At 41.8% G+C, this 25,820-nt stretch overlaps 1 protein-coding gene and 1 non-coding gene across 2 annotated transcripts; both read left to right on the forward strand.

Moving 5' to 3' along the window:
- The first annotated feature begins 20,429 nt into the window (after nucleotides 1–20,429).
- On the forward strand, nucleotides 20,430–23,313 carry marcksl1a (MARCKS-like 1a). The gene is made up of 2 exons (XM_059354045.1): nucleotides 20,430–20,727; nucleotides 21,922–23,313. Exons 1-2 carry the CDS (start codon nucleotides 20,644–20,646, stop codon nucleotides 22,468–22,470), a joined length of 633 nt encoding a protein of 210 aa, XP_059210028.1. The 5' UTR covers nucleotides 20,430–20,643; the 3' UTR covers nucleotides 22,471–23,313.
- A 1,248-nt stretch (nucleotides 23,314–24,561) lies between these two features.
- Nucleotides 24,562–24,643, forward strand: trnas-gcu (transfer RNA serine (anticodon GCU)). Its single transcript has one exon. It is a non-coding gene; the product is annotated as a tRNA-Ser (tRNA).
- The last annotated feature ends 1,177 nt before the right edge of the window (nucleotides 24,644–25,820 follow it).

Consider the following 25,820-nt stretch of genomic DNA (forward strand, 5'->3'; position numbering starts at 1 on the left):
GATAGAGACGACAAGGTGTGGTAAGACTCGACTGATGAGCAGAGGCCAGTCGTAATGACCCATCAACTTAGCACGGGGTGCGGTAATCAGCTTAGAAGTTCACAACAGCTCCTGAGGGTTAGATGGCGGTAAAACCACGATGCATTATGAAATAAAGAGCTCAATGCAACCCCTAACAGAGTAATGTTATTGAGTTATCCCATAACTGGCTCAGCCAAATCCGCCTGCTGCACTTTGCTTAATGTACAACAGCTGGTGGCAGCTGGGGCCTGTGGCAGCCATGATGGATGTGATGTCACATCGCAACTCCCGCCCATCCTGACCTCCCATGATTCCTCATCTGCTGCAGGCTCCAGGAGAGTGGTGAGTGTGGAGGAATGAGTGGTGAGTGCTATGTGGTATGCACATCGTCCACTGCAAAACCTGCTTCTGCTCCCCAGAGAAGACGGCCATGTGAACACTCACATCCCTTTGCTTCAGTTAATCATATCTGTCCTAAATATATTTAAGGCTCTTCTCTGCCTTCAACTCTCCCACTCTCTCTCTTCAAATTATCTCAGTATCCCTAAGCAACAAGATCTCCAACCTAAAACGTCAGAATAGGTCCTCTGTAAATACCACCCAATGCTTGGAGTCAAAATGAGGTAAATTCACTCTAGTGACTTAAGGCTACATTAGCCGCTCCTAGCATAACCAAGCTGCAACCTCTGGGGCAGAAAAATCACGTGGAGGTTCCAAAAACTGCACGTCCTCGAATGGCCACTTGAAGCCGGCTTCAAAAGAGAGAGATTAGATTAGACTAATTTTATTAATTAATTTTATTGTCATTGCACCAAGAACTTAGACAATGAAATTCAGTTAAGCATCTAACCAGAAGTACAAAAGTAGTAAAGTGCAAAGTGTACACATGACAAAGGATCTATAATTATGGTGCAGATATAAATATGAATTATGTTATAGTATAGATTGAAATTAATATACTAACATATACACACACACACATATATATGTATATATATATATATATACACACATGTATATGTATATATATAAGTGTGTGTGTGTGTGTGTGTGTGTGTGTGTGTGTGTGTGTGTGTGTGTGTTAGTATATTCATTTAACAGGTGCTTTCACATGTGGCGTATTTAGGTATTCAATCGGCCCACCTCAGCTCAGCTATGTTCACTTCACCTCTTTTCCCATTTTTGGATGAGTTTAGAGTTGAGAAGAGTCAGGCACTGTGTCATGATCAACTTCTGAGTACTGTCAATTTAAATTACTTTTGTTTCTTTTGGTTACCACGGTAATGTAAGGTCAAAGTTGAGGCTGACTGTACTTTTTCCCGGGCTGGACAGAACTCCTCTGTCACCATCTTTACGTTGTTTTTCTTTTTTTTTACCTTCAAGCCTGGCATATAAATGTTGTTTGAACCTCCCCTGCATAAAATAAACGTGCAGTGTGACGGTAAAGACTTTCTGTTCTTATTACAACTTTAACGACCCATGGAGACCCCCGGATCTCTACAACTGGCAAGGTGGCAACGACTGGAACCACCCACATTAAGAGCCTATGGCTGGTGTAATGGTGACTATGTCCAAATTTTATAAGGTATGTGGTTTTGACAAGAAAGAAGAATTTAACATCGCCTCTACTAAATAGAAGCAGTTGGTGAAGTACTCTTTTAGAGTTTTTGTTGTCTTGATTATAACTTATTGGCCCTAGCCACAAACTTTCCCTAATGTTAACCATCGTGGCCATGCCACAGATGTAGCTGGAAAAGACACAATCTGAGAAATGTGTATCAAATTTAATCTGGGGTTTTTTGGTTTTGTCCAGTACATTCCTGCCTGAAACTGGGACTCAAAGTCTAGTCTTGCTATTAGAATGCAACGGAGCACTGCAAGTTAAAATGGCAACCTGCTGACTCCATTTCGCACTGTCAATATGTGTGACCATGGTTTCTGACAATCAAACCGATTTCAGCCTCAGCTGTGTGGCAGCAGGAGCTTTCAGAATGGAGATATAATATGTATTATTTCTGTGTTTGCAGGGGGGTGGACACAGGGGGGTCTAACTTTCTCCCCGTCTACAGACAGCCATCAGACGTGAGGTTCCTCAGGTTCAAACTCGTCCATTCATGTGATTGCTGCCACGCCAAATGAATTCCATCACTGTCGTCATGGCATTGTCATGGCAACCACTTCGTACCCTGTCATTGATGCCGCTGCTCAGTCAACAGGGAGAACGAGCAAGAGAGAGAAAGCAATATAAGGGCAGCAGGAGGTCGGAAATGGGGAAGATGTGGAGTCAGAAGTGACGGGGGGAGATTTACAGTGAATGACAAGACAAGGGTAAATATTTCATGTAATGTGACCATTAAAACAGTTTTAATAATGTAGAGAAGCCTTGAAATGAGTGTTACTAGTGACTGAGGGCAGACCCACTGACTGTGCCCTCCCCTCTTGCTCTCTCCTGCAGGGATACTGGGAAAGAGCTGGGATGCACAGCAGGTACATGGTTTATTAATGGATATGACTCTATTTTGAGACTCTATGTGAGGAACGTTTGCCTGAAAGGGCAAAATATGTACAGATCACACTTGATCTTTACATAGCCGAGGGCATATAGGCCAGTGTTCTCCTTCTCATGGTACAGAAGAATACATATGCAGAGTAGATGTAAATTTCATCATCTCAACCAACCACATGTTGAGTTTCATCTCTTTGCTCTCTTTCCTCAACCTTACCCACAATGAAATATACACTTCCTCCATCTGTTTTCCTCTTTCTGTCTCGTTTTTGTTTCACTCTCTCTCTCACACACACACACAAATGAGAATACACACACATGCATATTTCACTGTGCCCTGACACAAGCGCACCACTCTACCCTCCCTTCAGACGGGGAGCTACAAGATTAATCCATTTGCACGGCAGCAGAGGGGAGAGAGGGGCGACCGGTGGGACCCACATGAGGAGAAAGAGAAGAGAAAGAGGGTAGAGGAAGAGTCACGTGGTGTTAGCTGTTATTTGACAAAGACTTTACTGTATTTTTTAATCTTGTTGACAATCAGGCTGTGCGGTGACCCCTTTGGTGACGCCTCACATCTGACTCACCACAAATATATTCCTTATAAACCATTAGATTATCAACACGTTCCACATGGTAAACAATAATAGACTGGAAAAAAACAAAATATTGTGGCTTGTTTTTGAGTGTGTAGAACTGCAATGTAGGACTACATGTCTTTAACGTATCAGTGGATGATATATGACATGTAATGATGCAACCTGATGAAAAAGTGAAAAGGGGTTCAGCAAGGGGATGTGCTTCATGTCTGCAGGGAGACAGGCTGATGAGAGCCGTCTTCATCTATACAGATAACAATAGGAGGAAGAGTTCAAGCTGATTTTCTGCATGACAGTTACAGTAGTGTTCAAAATAATAGCAGTCCAATGTGACTAACCAGATTAATACAGGTTTTTAGTATACTTTTTATTGCTACATGGCAAACAAGGTACCAGTAGGTGCAGTAGATTCTCAGAAAACCAACAAGACCCAGCATTCGTGATATGCACGCTCTTAAGGCTGTGCAATTGGGCAATTAGTTGAAAGGGGGGTGTTCAAAAAAATAGCAGTGTCTGCCGTTGACTTTACAAACTCAAAACTATTTTGTACAAACTTTTTTTTTTCTAGGATTTAGCAATCCTGTGAATCACTAAACTAATATTTAGTTGTATGACCACAGTTTTTTTTATAACTGCTTCACATCTGTGTGGCATGGAGTCAACCAACTTGTGGCACCTTTCAGCTGTTATTCCACTTCAAGATTCTTTAACAACATTCCACAATTCATTTACATTAATTCCTTTCCTTTCAACTAATTGCCCAATTGCACAGCCTTAAGAGCGTGCATATCATGAACGCTGGGTCTTGTTGTCTGAGAATCTACTGCACCTACTGGTACCTTGTTTGCCATGTAGCAACAAAAAATATACTAAAAACCTGGATTAATCTGGTTGGTCACATTAGACTGCTATTATTTTAAACACTACTGTATGTACACCAGGAATCCTGTCCAGACAGATATTGAAATTGATTTGGGGACAAAGACATGGCTGAATATCTTGCTAGTCCCATTGTTTAACACACTGTCACATTATATTTACTGTTTGTTACTGACTTTGAATCTTGCTAGCATAATGTTTGCTTACTGGCTAATACCTGAACCAAATGGTTCTATGAACTGAACGGACTACAAATCTTTTCAAGTCGTATATAACGTTTGTCCTATTTACTGGAGTAGTGAACAAGGTTTTTATTGCATGACAACCTTATGGGATAGGATTGGTTGTTCCAGGAATTAGTCGAACCCTTAGGTTTTACCAGGGAAACAAAGTTGTGGCTCGTGAAAAACATTTTTCTTTTGCAAAATGAATGAAAATATGAATAAGTAGCTATTATTATTTTAATTTTTTTTGCCAGTGACTATGGGGCTAGCCACAACAGTTAGCGTTAGCATCATATTTGTGGTCTGATTAGTTTCTGTTTTCTGTAGTTAACATCAGCAACATTATCCCTCATATCTGAGCTACTGGTTTATTTCAGGCTGTATTGTCCTTTATTTGGTTGTTGAGGTGGTTTATTTGGTTTGGTAGTGAAGTGGGTGTCAAAATTGATCAGGCGTACTGAAGCTATGACGGTGCCATGCCATTGTTCCAACATCCCTTTGGTCCAAAGACCCAATAGACCGAGGAAGTAATCTTAACCCTAACCTAATAGTGGTTCTTATGCCTAAACCTAACCATTACTTATACATATCATTGTAACACAATCATTTTTTAAGAAACTTGTGTGCAGTTACTGGACTCCAATGTGTATTTTCTGACAATACAGCAGATGGAGCTATATATGTACATGTATTGTAATAATGAGCTGTGCCCTGCTTTGACATCAGTTGGAACAAAGGAATTCATTGGTCAAACATAGATTATCAAAGATGGAAATCTGCTGAAACAAGGTCTGTCAGAATATTTCTTCCCCTGCAGGGCATTCATGCAGGGGTCTGCAAGCCTTCACAAAATCAGCTTTTATACATTTCCGTGCAAATGTTTTGGTTTTTACCCGCGCTGATCCCATATTGAGAACGATAATGGCTCCTCTGACAGTGAATTGATTAAGGGAACATGGAAAGCCTCTGCGTCTGTTTGCAAACCTCAACAGCATTACAGACACCGGCGGTCAAACATGCAGTCCGTTTGAAATCCTACAACTCTCCGACTGGCTTTCATCACCGCTATGTCATTACTGTCTTCGCTGTCTGTGCAATTGCTAGAGAGGCCCAGGGCAGAGCGAAAGATGGGTATCTTTCCATTACAGTGCCCGACTCTCATCCGTTATCCTCATCTGAAAGGTGTGTCTTGCTATTGATTTCCTCCACCTGCCAAAAGCTTGGTGAACAGCTGCTTGGCTGGACAGCAACATTAGTCATCTGGACACTTAGCAGATATCAATAATCAGCCGTTTCCCTCTTCTCTATTTGGAATAACAAGGCTATACATCAGACCCAACAGACACTTGCTGCCAAACTACTTGAGGCTCCAAACTCTTTCAGCCCTTATAAGGTGATTCAGTCTGTGGTTGGACAAGAGAAGACAGAGATGGGTCTATAGGTTGGGTCATTAGAAACACACCCAACAGTGAAGCCTGCTGCTTCTCCATGTTGTGTTTATGTTCAGCTGTAATACAGAGGCATCCAGCTCATTAAGCTTTATTCCTGCCTATAGCCAAGCCATTACTGCCCTGAAACAACCTCTTGTTATCCTGTGACACAGCACTTTGGGAACACACACACATGTGACATGCTCATCGATCAAGCTAAATACTGTGTCCTTGGACAACCTTGAGTGTGTCTGTGCGATTGCAGGGATGTGTGAGCGACACACACATCAGTGTGCAGTGGATTGTTGTGTTAAGTCGGAGCCGAGCAGGACCCTTTAAAGGTTTGAGGTGTTTGATGATAGCGCAGGAGCCGAGATAACGCCGGTCAAATCGCCCGACCATTAATTACTTCGGATCACCCTGACCTTGAAAAGACTGGGGTCACTCGGCCCATTAGGAGGGACAACTTGCTTCCACCCGGGCAACTTTCACATGACACCACTATAAATCTCCCTTAAAGAATCCTCTGAATGTTCCGCAGAGAGCGTAAAACCAGACAGCACTTTAAATGCCAGGTTTATTACCTGCACATATGAAATCTTGTCAGCCTAAGGTAAAAGATTCTGGCAATCCTGTGAACTATAAATTTCATTTTTTACTCTCCCACAGCTGACATATACAGTGCATCTAAGGAGACATGGGGAAAGGAAAAAAGGACAACTACTTTTGCGTTCCGCAGATAAACTTTTATATTTCTTGGCAAAACTGTTGCGTTCTCCTGAGAAAACCGTTGAATTATTTTACTAAACTTGTGCATTCTCCCAACAGACTTTTGTATTCTTTGGCAAAAGTTTCCGATCTCCCAAAAACTGTTTGCACTCTCACATAAAACTTTGCGTTCTCCTAAAAACGCATTCTCCCACAAAACTTTTGCATTCCCCAAGAAAATTTTGCTTTCCCACAATGTTTCCCAGGAAATGTTTCTATTCTCTTGCAAAGGTTTTGTATTCTTCTGAGAAACCTTTGCATTCTTTTGACAAGTATGCATTCTCTCAAGAAACTTTCGCTTTCTCCCAAGAAATATTTGAAATCTTGCAAAACTCTTGCGTTCTCCCAAAAGACTTGCCCGTTCTCATACAAAACTTTCGCTTTCTTCCAAGAAACTTTTTGCCGCTCCAGAACTCCAAATACCGTGTGAATGACGGTGTGTGGACAATGAATAAAATTTTTAAAATACCCAATGCCTCAGAGCAGAATGTCTCCATGTGTCAAGCAAAGCATAAAGTAGAACTTAATCAAAACATGTAAATTAGCCATTTTCCCCGATTTTTCCATTCTCCCCACACCGTTTCCCCATTACAACGTAAGTTATAACAATATGGGCTAAGTTGTCACAGTATAATGTGAAACAATATAGTCTATAGCACTATTTTAAAAATTCAGTTGGTAACCAGCCCTGGTTTTGCATCCAGTGGCAAACATTACTGCGGTAAATATTTCCCAAGAGAATGCATTTTCATCCATTTTTTTGTTCTTTTTTCTGTCCCCCAGGGCTCCATAGGAATGTAACGGTATGATGGTTTTGGTTATCTCCGTACTTTTAGATTTGGGGAGAGAATCGGACACCCTGGAATGTTTCAGGAATTAGCCCCTTTTGGGAAACTTCTTAAGCATATGAAAAAGGAGCTGCCCCATAACCAGCCACATCTACATCCATCATACGCTGCAGGGATAAATCAGGACACCAAATAGCCTTGACAGTTCAACAGTCTTTGCTTACCATAATGAACCCAACACTATCCCCGAGGGCACTCTGCACCAGCCAGGCGACAGAAATCAGGCCACAATGGACAGTGATCAAATTGCTCCTGTTGTGCATGCACCACATCCTTCTGGTCATCTCCCTGTGACACAGGTACTGTTACACATCCATAGGCTTAAATCCTGAATGACATCAATAAAGAACTGACAATCTCATCAAACGGTGGCCTCATATATATATCAAAACCATTGTCATTTGATTCAAGCAGATTATCTCCCACACGGTCCTGAATGGTGCCTGATCGGCTTACATGTTGGGTATTTGAGGATATTACGGAGGTCCACCAGGCCTACCTCATCATACGGCGCACGACCTCCTGGGACCTGCGCCAACTGATGCCCTTGACCCCAATACCATGCCTGCTGTCCCCCCGTCCTTTACCAAGGGGCTCCATTGTGAACAAATACAGAGGGTTTGCTGCTACAATTGATCTCCAGTCCCAGCTCATCACTGACCCATGATAACCTTGTTAGTAAGCCCTGAGGGGAAGACACACAAAGGAAGCGTCTCCCTTTGGAACTGACAAATGGCTTTTTCTTCCCTCGTTGGAGCAGGTGTCTTTCATATTGTACCTGTCAGTAGGAGATATATTCATCCCGTTTTGTTTTTAATGTATCTTTCTGTCAGGGCGGTATCTCAGCCTCTGACAGGGAGTGAATGTACGAGAGCATAATATGGGCAGTAACAGTAAATCTCGGGGCAACTTGACTGCACCCATTTCCTGATGAGACACAAACGTAAATAACTCCCCCCGATATCCTACATCTTTACCTCCCTCCACCTCCCCCTCTATCCCCTGTTTCAACCAATCAAACCTTGATCAATCACTTGCAATCGCTGTCACGTCGTAGTCAGCTTTTTACGAGCTAAGCAGACTTGGGCTAGTAGGGGGTTTAACGCAGACTCAACTGGGCAGGTTGGTCAATGCTCGCTGTCTCAACACACCAGTGGAGATGAGGTCAGTGCTGCAATGCAAACACAGCCGGCCAGTTTCTAGATCAATTAAAGCGCTGATAAGAGGGAGGGAAATACTGCTGGCTCAATGAGTGACAAAGTAAGCTGGATTGCCAGCAGTCTTGGTAAGTGTAATGTTACTGACAATGTGATAAAGTAGTGAAGGCTGGCTGGAGGTCAGTGTTAGTGGTGCAAAAAAAGGTGCTGTGAAAACTAAATAAAAACAGAATGCAATGATTTGCAAATGCTTTGCAATCTTTATTCAATTGAATACAGTTCAAAGACAATATATCTACTTCTAAAGCTAATGATAATGATAGCTGCCCAATAATAATAATAATAATGTTGAAAATGGCTGAATTGAGTCTTTAGACCCAACTTTACAACATCAAAAAAACCTTGCAACTTGATATTATTTTTTTTACCAAATACCATGGGATCGATATTACGATGATATTGTATTGTTGACTATTGGTGCTTCCACAAAATATTTTTTACAATTAGATTTTTGTGAAATAATAATCAGTAAAGTGGATATAATGACAATGTAGTTAAGGGAAATAATAGAACAGCTAGAGGATCAAAAAATGGCGTTGGCCTTTTGACTTCAAAATGCTTCCAAGCCCAAAATTGAAAAATGTTATTTAAACCACAAATCAATTACTTAAAAGAACAAACATTAACAGTATTCATTCATAGCAAGTCAACACTTAATTCCCCAGATGTAGTTTTGGAAAAATGTGCAAAAACACGTTATGATATTTGTAAATTTAAGATATTATTACTCTGTTATTAAAATTGCATTAAGAGCACATTATGATTTCTTTGGAAATTGAGACTTGAGTGGAAGGACTCGAGACTTTCGTGTGACTTGCAAAACAATGACTTTTTTTGCACCTCTGGTGTCTTCTGATCTCATGATGTGACAATGTAGATGGGTGCATTTCACTCAGACATATATCACATTATGGAAGATGAAAATGCTCGAGCCGTTTCATGATGATGATGAATATTTCAAATAAATATGACACTGAAGTTACCTGTCTCGGCGAGGACACGTTTGAGCTAAGAATATCTCTCAAGAGTGAAATTGAAATAACCCAGAGTCCAAACCTCAACCCGTCTTCTGAATTATTTAATAACTCACAAAAATGTTCATACCACAGTGACAACCCAGTGCCAGTTCAAAGGGAGCTGTTTTTACGTAACGTGTTTTGATAAAGTGGAGGAGGACGAGGGAGGGAATTGGGGGCAAGAGATTGAAGGGGTGGGTTATAAATAGGTCAGTCGCAAAACAAGCGCAACACACTGCAATGATGCTCCATGACAACACAGCTGCAATGGCAGATGGAGAAACTGGAAAACTGGAGCAAAATGACAACCGAATAATGAATCACGCCAAAGCTGAGTGAATTACACAAAAAAAACCTACTGAGTTGAGTTGAGTGTGAAGGCCATCCCTTGGCAGGAGGACCTGCATCCTTTTGGCGAACATCCAGTTTCCTTATGTGCCACTGACTCTGTTTCTGTAACCTGCAGTCAGATCCCTGCAGAGCAGAGCCAGGGAATTAAAGCAACAAATGTTATTATAATAAATGTCTGTGTGAACACATTGGCAGTGCTCTTCCCCTAATTGAAGCAGACGTGTAACTGTGCACTACTTTGTTGTTACTTGTTCGGAGTGCAGTTCAGTGTAATCAAATGGGGGATGAGGAGTCAACAACAGAAGTGAGCTGGCTGCCTTTTTTCCAGCACAAAAAGAGCTCCAGAGTCAATGAATCCATCCCACACATGGCTCATTAAAACACAATGGCCGAGTATCGACTGCTCTCTACCATCTCTGCCCTCCATTCTGTGTGTGTGTGTGTGTGTGTGTGTGTGTGTGTGTGTGTGTAGGGTAGAAGAATTGGGGTCAGAGTTGCTCAGTTCGCTTGTAACAAGTGATTTGGGGCTTGTTTTTTGGTATTATCTTATGAATTCTGGTAGTCATGTTGTGTTTTTTGGGGGGCTTTGAAACCAAAGTGTATTTGCGTATTTTGGGCTTGCTCTATATATAAGTAATTTGCTCCAAGTCACAAGTCATGTCAAGTCGAAGATAATGCCAAGTCCTGATAATGGCCATTTTATATGACATTTAATGAGACATGAACACTTTAAAATGTAATCAGTATTGAAAAATAATTTAAGCTGGAGATTGGGTTGCAACATATCTTTTGTCCTCAGAAAGTTAACATTAAAATGCAAATGTTTTATTATGTAGATTGGGTTGATTGGTGTATGTGACATAAGGCGCGTTTCCATTAGGGTAAAAAGTGGCCACTGGGAAAGTCTCAGGCCACGCCCTCTCAAATGGCCGTTCACTCAGCGTGTCTCCATTACAAAATAAGGCCCCAGAGGGATTTACGAGACTCAGGAGGTGACGTATGGTTTTTCAATTGTCGCATGGTTGGATTTAACACGGGAGATGCACCAAAGGTAAACGATAAGGAAGGAGACGCCAAGATGGAAGGAGCAGAGCTTACTGTGTTTCTTGTCGCTGTGTTCATGCACATGGTGGCGATCATTATGGACGAGAGTATTATTATTGTTGTGACTACTCACTATTTCGCCGGCTTTTAAAAGTGGAGCATGTTGTTGTGGCGTCGAGTACTACGTCACATCCCGCTTAGCATTCTATCCAATCAGCAACCAGGCCATTTCAGGGGAGAAAGATGTCCCTGCTCTTCGACAGGGCCAAAAAACAGCCGGTCAAACGGCCGCTAGGAGCAGCTCACATTCAAATTAGCGGCATTTCGGCGAGGGAGACCAGCCTCATTCCGGGTATTTGACTATAGTGGAAACATACCTATAGCTAAGAAGTTGTAAGAGATTGAATCTGGCTAACATAAGGTGGTATCAGCCCTCACACACAGTTGCTGATTCAAATGAATCTTCAAATGATGGACGAAGGAGAAGACCAGGGTTTAAGTCATGTTGTGTGAGCTAGCTGAAATACAAAAAAACATCAACAAAGAGTGGGACAAACAGACTGGATTCAAACTAAAGTCTGGGGCAATTCAAAAGAGTATTTAGATTCTGTTAAGTGAGAAATATCTTCACATCAGGCTGATCTTATTCAACATGTCAGCACAGATAAAAGAAATGCAGCAGCGTTCACTGACAAGTTTGTTTTCCTCTACACTACCTGAGCTGTCAGTCAGTGGCTGAGGATATGTCATATTTGATATGATTGTTTAAAAGGCCAAAAAGAAATCTGTTTTACCTTCACTGATATAATTACTAATACAGTTTGTTACATACAACCTCTTAACTTTCATTTTCATTCATTGTTTGTTGGCCAGTTGGTTATGTTTCAGCTTCTTTAGAGTAAAAAAGAAAAGTGTTAAATTATAGTAATTACTGCATATACTAAATATATGATCCAAGTTGCAGTATTTGTGTATTTTGTAAAGCTGCTTCCTTTGAGCTTGTTTCCATAGATCTGCTTCTTTGTTTCTCTGACGAGATCTGGCAGCACTGCTTTACATGGGATGGCAGGCACTCCGTAAGGTTTGATTTCTTCGACAGCTGTTGTGAGCGTGTCCATAGTTTAAGCTGCAGACATAAGAACGAGACAGACCCCAAATGCACACACACACAGACACACACACACACACACACACACTGTGATTACACCGTGACATACTTGCAGAAAAACCCAAACTTACCACAACCCCTCACACAACACAACAGCTGAACAGACTGTGTGGGCACATTAGTAATGTTTCACTGATGGCTTTACTGCCTCCACTCAGATAAATACACCCATTGATACATTTTGCAAATTATGATTAATTTTCCAGTTAGTGTGACATGGTATTAGTGTATGACAGTGGGAACAACAACATGACCTCAGTGACATTAAGCTCATTATGTCTAGACAGGACACCATCGAACATCCTATTCTCCTCTGTTCCACTCCTGGATGAGATTATGTTGAATGAAGATACGAGTGGCGCGTCTGCCATCTTTTATTTCAAGAGGTTGAGATGTTGATATCTGATGTCTGAGTCATGTATACAGGCTGGGGGGGATAACCCCCCAAAGCTCTCTCTTTTCACTGTGTCTCTCCCTCTCTCGGGCTCCCCTCCCCCCAGCCCACGCCGGACCGCCCGCTGAGGCACAGCAGGGCTGCCAGGTCATACTTAACACCAACCACAGCCTCTCTCTTCTCTCCTTCACCCCTCCCCCCCTGCTCCCATCCCCCATCCGATCCTTAAATCTGCATCACAATGAAGATGGTAGAGGAGGAGGAGCAGTGGGGGTTTGAGGAGCCGGGCGAAAGGAAAGGACTGATGGGGGCTCAGAGAGAGTGATGATCTCACAGATTGACCAAAAAAAAGCCCTAGTTAGCAGACAACCCAGAACTGAGCTAATGACTCTGTGTGTGTGTGTGTGTGTGTGTGTGTGTGTGTGTGTGTGTGTGTGTGGATGGTGGGGTGTAAGTGTATTTGCATGTAGCTGCACGCAAGTGGTTGTTGTCGTATATATGTCTTTGTGTATACCAAACAAACACACTTCTGCTGCCAGCTATTACTGAGCAGCAGGGGAGCTATCTGTGCAGCCTGATATCACTCCGGCCCGCCTCTAATATGCAGGAATGCAAAGCTGTCGTGAAACATAGCCCATTATGTTTTATTGGTCCGAAGTGTGCCATGCTGTCTGTGCTCGTATTTTAATTAAACTGATCATTAAACTGAATTCACCATGGGTAATTGATTTCTGTGTGTCTATGGGACTCTTTTTGACAGACATGTATCTAATAAATCACTTTTTGATATTGACAGGTCATTCAGAGGTGCTTTCAGTCTTTAAGCACAACATTTGCTTCCTTTGTAGAGTCCTTTCGAGTTGTTTCTGATCCTCTAAAATGGAGACTTTTGGAGTTTTATTTTGAAAACTCCAGTTTTATTTTGAAAACTTGCATTTTACTCTGAAGGGGAGGTTTTTGGAAACAATGATAATGATAATTCATCCTTCTTGTGTACTTCTTTCCTATTGCCAAGGCTTCTTCGGAGAATACTGCTCTAATATGTTGCTGTATTTGCTTTGCAATGACTCCCAATCTATAATTTCTGCTTTTTCTGCCCTATACTCACATCTTACTTTCTGTATCAGTTCCACCTTTTTGTTTATCCAGGCTAAGAAGTCTCCGGTCGTACTTTTCACCATTTCCTCTGTAGTATTCTCTGGACTTTCAACAGGAGAGTGACACCAGACAGTGTGCTTCCTGTTTACACCAACACACACAAGCCCACTGTACGTGAATGATCATGTGATGGGTTTTCAGCCGCGTTAATATGAACAAAGATGAATCTGATATGGTTCTAAAATGCTTGTGTGGACGGAGAATTGTGATGTCATCAAGTATCGAGTGTGTAACTTCTCTGTAGACAACAAATTGTGAATTGTTATAGACACGAAACTGATATCAGTACAATTGAAAAAAGGTAATTTCCGTCTCCCATTCCCTGTCTATGAGCAGCTCCAAACTTTATACTTGATGACTATACAAGTTTGAGACTTACTTCTCGTTTCTTCCTTAGTGAGAAAGGAACTTACAGGAATTCTTCATTTATGTGGTGTTCCCCTTTAAAGGTCATGGTACGCTCATTTTGTTAGCTTTGAAAGAGCTAACCTAACTAGCTTTTCTTCCTTGATAACTCCTACCTTTATTTATAATAATTAAGCTGTGCAATAGGGACTTTCTATAGAAATCCTGTGCAAAAATTAAATTCGTCACTGACTCTGTTGGTACATATATACATATTTGTACATATCTCTATTTATTTCAAATGTGTTTCTATATTTCCATATTTCTATTTGTACATATCTCTATTTACTTGAGACTTGATTCGTATTTTATATTGTTGTTGTATATTTGTATAGCTCCCTTTTTTAACCTTTATTTTACTTACATACTTATACAGCAGCAACTATATATATGAGTGTTATTGATCTCATCTGAGATGCACAATTGTGTTGTTTACTGATGAAAGGAAGAGGATTTAGCTTCCTTCCTAATACTCAGGATTGTCATAGCAGACGGTGATCTTTACAAAAACAACCAAGAGGACAGATGTCGTTTTTACTCATAAATTATGTTTCAGCAACACTGAATGTCTCGAGTGTGTTTGGGTTCCCTTCTGTCTCCAAAGCTCGCCGTTTCTTCCACTGTGGGAAGACGAGAGCGACTGGAAGAAAGCGTGGGAGGGATGAAGAGGGAGAGCGGAGGAGGAAGAGCAGGCTGTGATAATGATGAATGAGATGATGGCACACTGACCTAGTAACGCCGCAGTGCCGTTGGCAGTGAAGATGAGCTGCCTTACTACTGTACGCCCCGTCTGACACATGCACACACACGCACACATGCCTCTATCTTCTGCCTCTGCTTCACTCTCTCTGTGCTTCTTAACCCCTCACCCTGTCCTTTCGCTTGTCTCGCCATCTGTTTTATCCCTCGCTGCATTCTTACCTGGGCCCACATGTTATCACGGCAGATGGAAACAAAGCACCACTGGGTGAATTTTGCAGATAACGGGCCAAGACTTGATGCCATGGGGAGAGGGGAAAAACTGAGTAAAGAATTTTTGATGGGGAAGAGAAAAATAATTGTGTTTGACGGGGAAATGGCGAGGGTAAAGGTTAAAAGGAAACCACGCTTCATTTCCCTGCGGTCACAGAGGTTCAGAGTCTCGGCCGCATAAATTGTGGGAGTCAAAGTCATCTTAAATAAATAAGCCAGGGATGATAAGGCGAACAAAAACAACGCCAAAGCCATATCCTCTTGACTGGATTCCCACCGAACCCCCGGTAATATCAGACCGGAGACGTCGATGGAAGCAGTAGTTTCCATGGTAACCAGCTCTGTGGCATGTCTGCACGCACGAAAAAAAATGTAGGGAGGGGTGTGTCTCGTCATGTCTGCCACCTTAGGCACAGAGAGGCAGAAAGAGGAGGGGGAGGAGGGAAATCTACACACATCAACATGATTACTGTTGGTTTTTAGAGGTTGATACGAACAACTGTTTTATCAATGAGGTGAGTCAAACACACAAGCTCGGCTGAGCATCGGACATCCACTTACTTACTATCCCTTCCTCCTCCTCTTTCTCCTCGGACAGCCCCTGCCAGAGCCCGACAGACAGATTCATCTGCACAAGCACCCGGCCAAGATGGCTGCCATGTGCAGCTTTGTGGTTGCCTGCTGGCGAGGGCCTTTTTGCAGTCAATAAGCCAGTTGATCGAATTAATTAGCATTACAAAGGGCTTTCTTTTAAGTCTACGCACCCCTATTCATGGCATTGAAGAGGGCTGTGCACCTGATTCTCCTTGTAATTAGGTGCTTGGCAATGCAAATGCTCTGTTTGCACCAGACTAAATCAGACACGTAAACTCTAATTTACATCTTTGCTTGGATCCCACTTTTGAGCCGATATGTTACATTGAAGTGAAATGTTTTGAAGCTGTGTTGTAGTTATATATACATATATATATATATATATATATATATATATATATATAATCCCTTCCAATCCCATAATTTCCTCACATTTTGTGATATTATAAAAGTTATTATATGACTGTGCACAGGATGACATTGCATGGGGTATATGGGCCATTAGCTGTGCAGAAGTGCAACAAATTCAATGTCTCACATAGGAAACACACAGGAAACAGCCTGCACTCTAGTTTTTGTGATTGTGTATGCATGAATAGCTGATGAACAGAGGAACCCTGGGAAATGACATATTCATCACGCTGATATGCTCAAGTAATGTGTTCAAGGTGACTGTCGTAAAGATAACTTTTCTCCTCCCTGAAGCAAAAGGAACCCCAGAGACATGTTTCTGATTCTTCTCCCCCGCTCCAGTCCTCATCTCTCTTTTCCCCTCTCTCTCTCTTTCTACTTGTGATGCTCATCAGTTGGCTCACCGAGAGAGAGACAATGGAGGCTTTTAGCGGGATTTGAGAGCTCATCCTGTGTCAGGGCATGAAAAATGGGCAAGTGCACAAACAGGAGCATTGACTAGCTCGGAGATGGAAAAGTGTGTGAAGAGGAGAAGAAGCACCATGTTAAACGTGACAGAAATAAGTACGCAGGCGAGGACGGAGAAGGTCTTACAGCCACAATCTAATTTCTCTCAAGGATACAGGCCTGGTCATCATCGCAACAAGTGTACTACAAGTGTGTGTGCTAATTAAATAAGTTTACAATTACGTTTGTATCTGCACTAATGTAGAAAATGTTTAAATACTTGTATTCACCTCCTTGATCAAAGTTAAACGAGAAAATTCATACCACTCTCATGCCTGTATGCTAGCCTAAATATGTAGCTGGAGCCAGAAATTGGTTAGCTTAGCTTAGCTTATAATAAAGACAGGAATCGGCTAGCATGGCTGTGTAAACCCTGGTTCAGATCAAAGATGTGTGACGAGATGAGAGAAAAGTGTGTCAGTGTGCAACATTCCTAAAGTCTACCAGTTTACATCAATGCAACTAGCAATATAATCTTGTTAACAACAACAATTCCCGACTTCCAGTCGAACTTGCAGCTCTTTTGAAGCTGAATATAATTTCTACCATCTTAAAATATCTTATTTGAGCAAGTTATAAGGCTTGTGTCATACAGCTAGGCTGTTCCACAACCAAAACTGCTCCAAAACGGCCATTTCAACAGCAGCTGATTAGTTAGTTAGCTGGCTAGCTTGCTAATTCCACCATGCTTTCATGCTACACAGGTTACAAAAATGAGCAAAAGTCTTGGAGATATGTGCTTTGCTATGCTGTGAATGAAGCATTAAATTGTTAAATTTTACTTTAGCAGCTGGGAAGCTCATTAGCTTGCTAATTCCACCATACTTTTATACTGCACTGGTTACAGAAAATGAGCTGAACAAAATTGTCACTCATCTAGCAATAGCAGTGCCCTTTCTTACACTTCCCACAAGATTTTGTGGAAAAAGCATGTAGTTGTTTATTGGCTGGCTAGTTAGCTAGCTATCATGCTAATTCCATCATGTTTTCATGCTAGTCTGGTAACAGAAAATGAGATGATGGTCAGCAGCACTGCTGGGTCTATGGTCCAGCTGCCTCTAGTTTACTGTCAACACTGAATTGCTGATAGAGAAACACACAAAATGAGCAACTGATGTTACAGAAGTATCAGTAAGCAGTTTGCTGTTTATGTTTTGTTGTTTACAACAATCACAAAGAATGAAGGTCTTCAACAAATTGAAGTAGGCCTACTCACAATGACAGTCATAGTTCAAACTAGAAGGAAAGTCTATATTTGTCTTTCTCAGCAATGCATCTCTCAGTTTTTTTCCTTTAAGAAAGATTTTATTGTGTTTTTTTTGTTCTGGTTCAGTTTTTTTAAGAAACATATATATTAGATTTTATTTTAAGATGTTTTAGTGTAAGAAATACGAAGTCAAAATGGAGAAAACCTAACATGTCCCGCATCTATAAAGATATCACTCTGGCTTAAAGTGTCTGAGTGACAAACCTGAGGTTAACCAAGTCTCTCTATAGGGCCTTAGATGCCCTGCTGTGAAAACATCTCTTTCTTGTGCTGATCAAACCAGAAACATCCCTTTGAAATCGGACAACCTTAATGTATAGACCTCCTCAGTACTAGGACCCGTTTCAGACGTCCCACATCAGAGAGCGATGAGGAATTCCTAAGCCATGATTGAGCTATGCGTGTACTGGATGGTGCGATGAGGGGCGGGAGGGGTTAAATACATCTTTTAAACATGTTGTTCTCCTTCTTGACTCAGTTTGTGAGAATGTATGGAGCGGTGGTGGTTGGTTATGCGGGGGTGTGGGGAGCATATTGTGAACCCCTGAGGGTGTATTCCACTGTGGGAAGCTCAGCCCGCTGAATGGATGGAGATCATTCTCTGGGTGGCGGATGCATGCCTCGCATACCACGGTTGTGACATGTTTGTGAGAGTGGGTGTATGTGTGGAGGGGGTCGTTCTGTGTGCCATCGCTGGAAACAAAGATATGAAGGCGAGGAGAGAGAGAGCGACATATGGAACTATAAAGGGACTCCTCAGAAGAATACGGGACATTAATAAGAGGAAATCATAAATTCAACTTAATGAAGTCCCATAAAGATGACAAGAGGACAGAGCGCCATTTTGTTAACATGGGTTCATCCGTGGGATAAATGAGGGTCTTTTTATGGGAAAGAAAGGATAATTTGGTTAAGGTTGCCACAATTAAGAGTAACGGCTTGAAAACGAAGCAGCTGGCATATATAAACGCATGTATGACCCTGTCTAATGACTGGCCAGAAGTCCACTAGCTTTCATAACTCAGCTTAAAACATATGACCCCTGACCCCGCTGGATCACAAGAGGAACCCATCAGCTCTGGGCTCCCCAAAAAATGCAGTGTCATTGCTGCGATCGTGGGATCCACTCGTCTGGCCAAGAGACCTCATTACTGGCTGACAGGCTGATTCACTGTCTCCCTGTCTGTGTCGGTGACAAAGCAGCCCCAGTGCCATCGCAAGGTCTCCAGAGTGCAGAGCTGCCTGTGTGTTATGTAACGAGTTTACTCTTGGAAAGCCGGGCCTGTCACTCAAAATACGGCAGAGGCCATTAATGAATTCTTGAGCACTAATTCAACTAGTGTTTTCTGTACAAAAAGATCTGAACAGCATGATCATCTGAGGGTTTTTTTGGCAAAAGGAGGTCATTGAAACTGCGATTGAGAATGTTAAACCTTCAAAAGCGGTTGATGTTATCTTCATACAAAGTGTACGTGCGAGGAAACAATGCAGCTCCTCAGATACTGACACTTTGACACGGCTCTCTGCCCTCGTGGTACCAATGCACAAGGCTCCCTTTGACGTATGTATGAGACGCACCAGGCGCTCCATTAACTCCAATGCATGGCAACATTAGACGCTCATGAAATGGACACATGAGAGTTGGATGTATCAAACAAACCCCAAACTTTAACCCTGTTATTATTGTTTATGTAATAATAGTGTATTATTTTTTCAACCCTAAACTTATTCAAGTGGTTCTATTGCTTTTGAATTTGATAAGAATGCATTGACCAGTGAGTAGAGTCTGGAAATCATAAAATTAGAATAATCACCACATCTTTTTAACACTTTATACCAAAAAAACACCAAGCAGTGCCAACAATAATTACATTTTTCTGCAGCTGGGAGGTTCATGTATTTTAAGCAATAAGAAATTCTTTGTAAGATAGTTCAACATGTTACACAGGACTCCGTTTACTGATATTCTCTGGACACAATTCACCGTCAAAGTACCTTTAGTTTGGTTGTTTGTTGTGATTTCAGTGTTATTGCTCATAGTTTTGACTTCATAACTCCTTATCATCAGTGTAGATAGTCTATATGTTGAATATAAGTACTTAATCTTAAAAGTAATTTTCCATTCCCAGTCTATTTGGGGGAAAACTCATTTCATTACATTTTCATTGCAAAAACACTTTTATTTCTCCTTTGGGGTCCCGACCATTAAGTTTGGAGCCACTGATCTGATGATAAAATTCCTCTATGGTGTTCATGATGTCTTCACCACTGCATTTATAGCATAATTTATAATATTTATGACATTGTTTGTTCATTATGGCATCAACATATTTTATACTTCACGTCATGATTATGATTATTTCTCAGATTAAAATACAATCTTAGTTTCTTGCAACAAGTGCTGAGCAAGTAAATGAACAAAGTTTTAAAAGTTCAAAATGCCCCAAAATCTTCCAGATATGTGAAACAGTGGAAAAAGTCTTGCTGAGCATCCAGTTGAGCAGCAGACTGTTGCAGTGACAGGCAGGGGGTGAAGGAGGCCCGTCCCCCGACTGCACATTGGACAAAGCCCGGCTGCCACGCCCATGGGAGGAGACTCCGGTCGATTTTGAGGCGCGGTTGAAATACTCACAGCCTCATCACCGACATCCTTTAATTTGAGCTCAGCCGCCGTGGGGTCCGCACTCACTAAAGTGGGATCTTCTCATATCCAAACCCAGCTCGGGAGAAGGAGATCCGGTCGGATTTTTCACCTCTTTGGCAAGATCTTACCCATCCTAGATCTGGATTTTTAAATCTCAAAAACTCCTCGAGGTTTTTCTTTTTCGATTTTCTTTTTTGTTCAGAACACCTAAAGGAAAAAAATGGGATCCCAGGCATCCAAGGGTGGAGTAGCTGTGGAGGGGAAAGCCGCTGCCGACCCTGCTGCAGCCAAAGCCAACGGCCAGGTGAGTAAAGTAGGCCTGACATGCCGAGCATCAGCGGGGAGCCACATGGCACCCAACGCCCACTGGCAGCATGGGTGCCACGGTGGGGCAAAGAGGGGGCTGCGATGGGAGACTAGCTGTTGCTCTCACTCACTCATCAAGAGCAGATTCAGTCATCAAAACTATTCTGTAGCGCAGTTTGAATGAAATTATAACAGGTTGTTTAAATCCAGCGGACCTCCAGCAGAGCAGCCGTCGAGTGGCCATGCTCGTCCCCGCTCAGCGCGCACCAGACCAGCCTTTCTTTGTTAATTCAGCCCGCTGCTCCCAGGGGGGCAATTTACCCGCAAATTACATACAAAAACAACAGATACGGGTCGAAATGTGTGTTTGGACCGTGTTCTCTGTCATGAGTTGGCTGTAGTCGCTCTCACGTCGAACAAAAGACGAGAATCAAACGGTGCAACGGATGCAAATGCGCTCTGCTGGAGGCGCATTTTGCGGAGTGGCAGACAAAGCGCGGACGGGCGCGGGTTCAAATCCCCGATGCCTTCAATATTGAACATTTATTTCATATAGTTCGACTCCGTTAAACGCAGACGTTATAAAATATGCTTACATGACCGACCGATTAGTTGGGGAAGTTGTTTGAGTCTGATCCTAAATCAGAAGATGGATTTATGATGAACTTGACTGACTTATAGACTCCTCTTCCCTCATTATGGGTGCAGTCGATTAATTGAATATGACTCCTGTGCTGACACTGCCTTTGTCTGTGTCATGACTGCTGGCTGTATTCTGGCCACACTGAGCTGTGGTAGATGTGAGCTGCAGCTCTCGGATGAGAGCAGAAAGCAGGTTTCATGGGGATTCCTTTGTTCCCTAACTTGCTGGCTGTGTTGACGTTTAGATGGAGCACTACTGCCCCCATGTGTCTGCTTAGTGTCATGCAAACAGCTGTTGAATCCCCCCACCCTCGCCTGAACCACTGTCAGGGCAAGCAGCTTTCCTCAAGTATAACATGGATTAACTGTTGGAGTAAATGGGCTAATGCTAATCTGTCATATGCCAGATCTCTTTAGATTTATTTGGAATGTTGTACACATTTCATCTAAAGTTTATCCATGAGTGATTTTCCATTTCTAGAGGCAATGTGTTTATTTTGACCCAGTTTGATTATTTTAATCCTTGATTAATGAGTCCTCTTCTCTGCAGGAGAACGGCCATGTCAAAACCAATGGTGATGTTTCAGCCAAGCCCGACGGGGAAGTGGCTGCTGCTGATGGAAATGGAACAGCCGAACCAGCCAAGGAGGGCGAAAACGGCACAGGGGATGCCATCGAGCCCGCTCCCGCAGCCGAGGGCGAGGCCGCCAAGGCAGAAGGCGAGGCCGCCAAGGAGGGCAAGAAGAAGAAGAAGTTCTCCCTGAAGAACTCCTTCAAGTTCAAGGGCATCTCGCTGAAAAAGAACAAGAAGGGCAGCGAGGAGGGCAAGGAGGAAGCCACCTCCCCTACAACTGAGGACAAGCCCGAGGAGAACGGCCACGCAGCCAAGGAAACCAAAGAGGAGACGCCGGCCGCCGAGGCCAAAGAGGAGGAGGCGGCGGAGGCCGCCGCTGCCCCTGCTGCCGAGGCCGCACCCGAGGGAGAGACCAAGGCGGCGGAGGAGGCCCCACCCACAGAGGCTGCCCCCGCTGAGGAGGCCGCCGCCCCCACCCCGGACACGACACCTGCAGCCTCTGAGGGCGAGGCCAAGGCAGAGTGACTGCGCCCCCACCACGGCACCTGAACTGATTTTCCAAGATTAAAGTATATAAATATATATATGAGAGACTTGTGCCACGTTCTTAAAGTTATAAACAAAACTAGAAAAGAAGACAAAGGATATATCACGTTTGCTGATTCAACCACCAGTTCACTGCCTTTTATTAGTTCTTCGACAGACGGAATCTCACCGGGCCCTCTCATGATGAAAGTGTCGGCGTGTGTCGCCCCCTCTTGGTACACACAGGGACAGGCGTGTGGCGAAGGTAATGGATTGGATGTGGAGCGAATCAGGAATACTGACTTATTTTCCCAATTCATGGAGAAGCATCCTTTTTAACAGCGTGGCAGCCCTATAACATTTTATTTTTCTTTCTCATCTTTTTTGGGATCTAAAAATTGTCACCGTTGCGGAGCGGGGCAGACATCTCCTTCACTCGAAATGACTGTTATATGGACACATAAACCTCTCAAAAGATCTTATTAATTTTTAGAATTCTACATTCCTTTGTTTTACCCCCAAATTTCAAGTATTTTGTCATGTATAGAAAAGTGAAAATCGAGGAGGGGAGGTGGAAAAAGAGCAATGTCTTTGTTTGTGCATTTTGATTCTTTTTCTGGCTAAAACCACATTCAAGCTTCTTGAGTATTGCAGTGTTCACATTTCAGAGTTTATGACGCAGGGGTTGGGATTGTGTACAAAATGTGAGCTTTTTATCTGCAAACTGTCTCTGTAAATATGTTTTGGCCAATATTTTTGGTTCTCTTTATTTTGCTATCGTTTGAAGATGTTAATGGTTTTATTGTAACTTTTAATAAGGGTAAATAAATGTTCGATCCCCTCTGTCTGTGTTTCGCCTTGTGATTCACACCACAACACACACTGAACTCATAGTATTACTATTTCATTACTATTTATTCTCAATGAGGATGGGCCAGTTATTACATCGTTCATACACACAAATAATCAGTTGTATAATAAACACTGGATTAAAGAGTACATACTTGTGATGCTTATTAACTTTCAGATAAGAAATCATTCAAATCAACCATGATTTAGATTTAATCAGATTAGGAAATATTACATGGTATGTGCAGTGAGTGATGCTAAACTACAGTAAACATTAACATCAGGTTCATTTGCCTGAGTCATACTTGATTCTTGCTTGTTTTACATATAAGGAGTTTTCCAATTAACATTGACATAATACTTAGTATGCCAGAAAAAAAGCAGTTGGCTAAAATATGAGGATGAGCTGTTGCATCCTGTCAATTTACATTATGAAAGCCAGCATGCTTTTCTGGTCATTCTTACCTAAAACAATTTTTTTATGCTGGTATATGAGCAAGAAGGTCAGAGTTCAAGGCACACTGTTCCGATGAAGCAGTAATAGTATGAACTAATTGTAAAAAATAAAAAGTGTGATTTGAAGCACAGCAGTAATAAAGCAACAACACATTTGCGTATTCATCTTTAAAACTAATTATTTAGGTTATTTTTTGTTCTTCATAATGATCACACTAATCTCAATTTACTCATATTATTTTATTTATGTGACAAATAAACCTTTAAATCAAATAATGGATTGTGTGGACACAGCTGCAAACATATAGCAGGGTAAGAGTGTCATAATAAGCAATCCTTACATAATTATATCATGAACATGTGGTCACCAGATGCTAAAGTAAGACCCACTTAAATCGATTCATTATCAGATGCTTAAAATAGCTCTTTTTATTTTATTTGTTTGGTCTCTGGCTCCCTGTTGTGGACAGAAATGTGTATTGTATGTGACTCTGCACCCTGTTGCTTTCGGTTTAGAGTAAACACGTTATCAACTAATTCACACATGGTTCGTGTTTGCCGAAGTTAGCTAACGTTTCTCTTTTCCAGTGTCTCTAGCAGGGCACAATGAACTGATAATGAGGTGTTTAAGTAAAATCGGGCATCCGGGTGTCTTTGCAACACATTAAGGTAAAAGCAGCAACTTGAACGACATTATAAGCAGAGCCTAAAATAAAATATACGTAATAATGACTAGAACGTTTCGTGTGTTTGCAGATATCACAAGCGAATAAGAAGAAGTGATCAGACGAGGTGGCCGAGTGGTTAAGGCGATGGACTGCTAATCCATTGTGCTCTGCACGCGTGGGTTCGAATCCCATCCTCGTCGGATGTTTTCATTTAAAAAATAGAACGTTATTATTGCTAAAGCATTACTCGTAGTCGTTACTCAATAAATTAGACTAATTAAATGAGTGAATCTAACGCTCAAATTGTAGAGCTACAATTATTAGAATGTCTGAAATGCCATTTTTGGGCGCTGGTAAGGTGTAAACTGCTATATGTCAGGATTAAAATGCTGCCAAATGGATAAAAAGCCATATTTTGTGGTTTTCAAGAGGCACTTGAAGGCAACAACGTAGGTCGTTGTGTCTTGTCCATGTGGTTGGGGTACCTGCGCCATCCAAATGAGCAGCTGGTTGGAAGCCATTGATAAACTCCAACACCGGGATTTGATACACTACAGGCCTGCACAGGTAGGTTTGGTCGCTCTTACGTTGATGATTAACCGATAAGTGTTTAGCAGCTTCTCTTCCTTCTTCTCTAGGTCTACTATCTGTCCCCTTGTAACATTTAAAACTTTAGGAAAAAAACGTTAAAATATATGGAGGTGAATTGACGCTGGTTTATTTAACTTGGACAATGCTGGCACCTTGTGGTAACATTAATCAATTTCCAGCCCAATTTTAAATTGATGTGTAATAAAAATACTGCCTATAACCAACAAAATAAATGAATTCTTTGCACAATAAGCTTCATGGAAAAGTAAAGGTGTAAATCATAAAACCAATAATGGCTGAATTCCCTTTAGTTGCTTCAGAAAGGTAACATTTCTACAGTGACAAATCAAAAAAGTCTGTGTAATTTCTGAAATATGGAAAGTGATACTCAACAAACTCAACAAACTATATTAAATATAACCTATGCTGCTGTTAGATTAGATTTTTTTAATGAAGTTCTCCCTTTCTTTAATGAGTTTGATATTAGGTGCAGCATCATACTTTATATACAAACCCTGCATGTCTGTGGGGAAAACAGAGTGGAGTTTTCTGCAAAGAAAGACAGTTATAAATAGTTCTGGTACTATTCAAGGTGGCAAAACTTAATAATTTTTGCTTGACAAATATTAAGGTAACTGTAGATCTTTGAACAGTCAAGGACACACTTTTTTCAAGTTTTGCCCAAGTTATATTTTTTCCTTTTAGCCATGTGATGTCTAGGAACATCAGAGACACAAAACTCAGAAACTGGAACACTAAAAGGCCTCTAAGGATTTGGGAAATGCA

This window comes from Centropristis striata, chromosome 16 (genome assembly GCF_030273125.1).
Source record: "Centropristis striata isolate RG_2023a ecotype Rhode Island chromosome 16, C.striata_1.0, whole genome shotgun sequence".
Taxonomy (NCBI): domain Eukaryota; kingdom Metazoa; phylum Chordata; class Actinopteri; order Perciformes; family Serranidae; genus Centropristis; species Centropristis striata.

What these genes read in the sequence shown, in the direction of transcription:
- marcksl1a (XM_059354045.1), top strand. Translation starts at nt 20,644, where the DNA reads ATGGGATCCCAGGCATCCAAGGGTGGAGTAGCTGTGGAGGGGAAAGCC. An exon ending in CAGCCAAAGCCAACGGCCAG is followed by an intron (nt 20,728 to 21,921) that starts GTGAGTAAAGTA and finishes TCTTCTCTGCAG; the next exon opens with GAGAACGGCCATGTCAAAAC.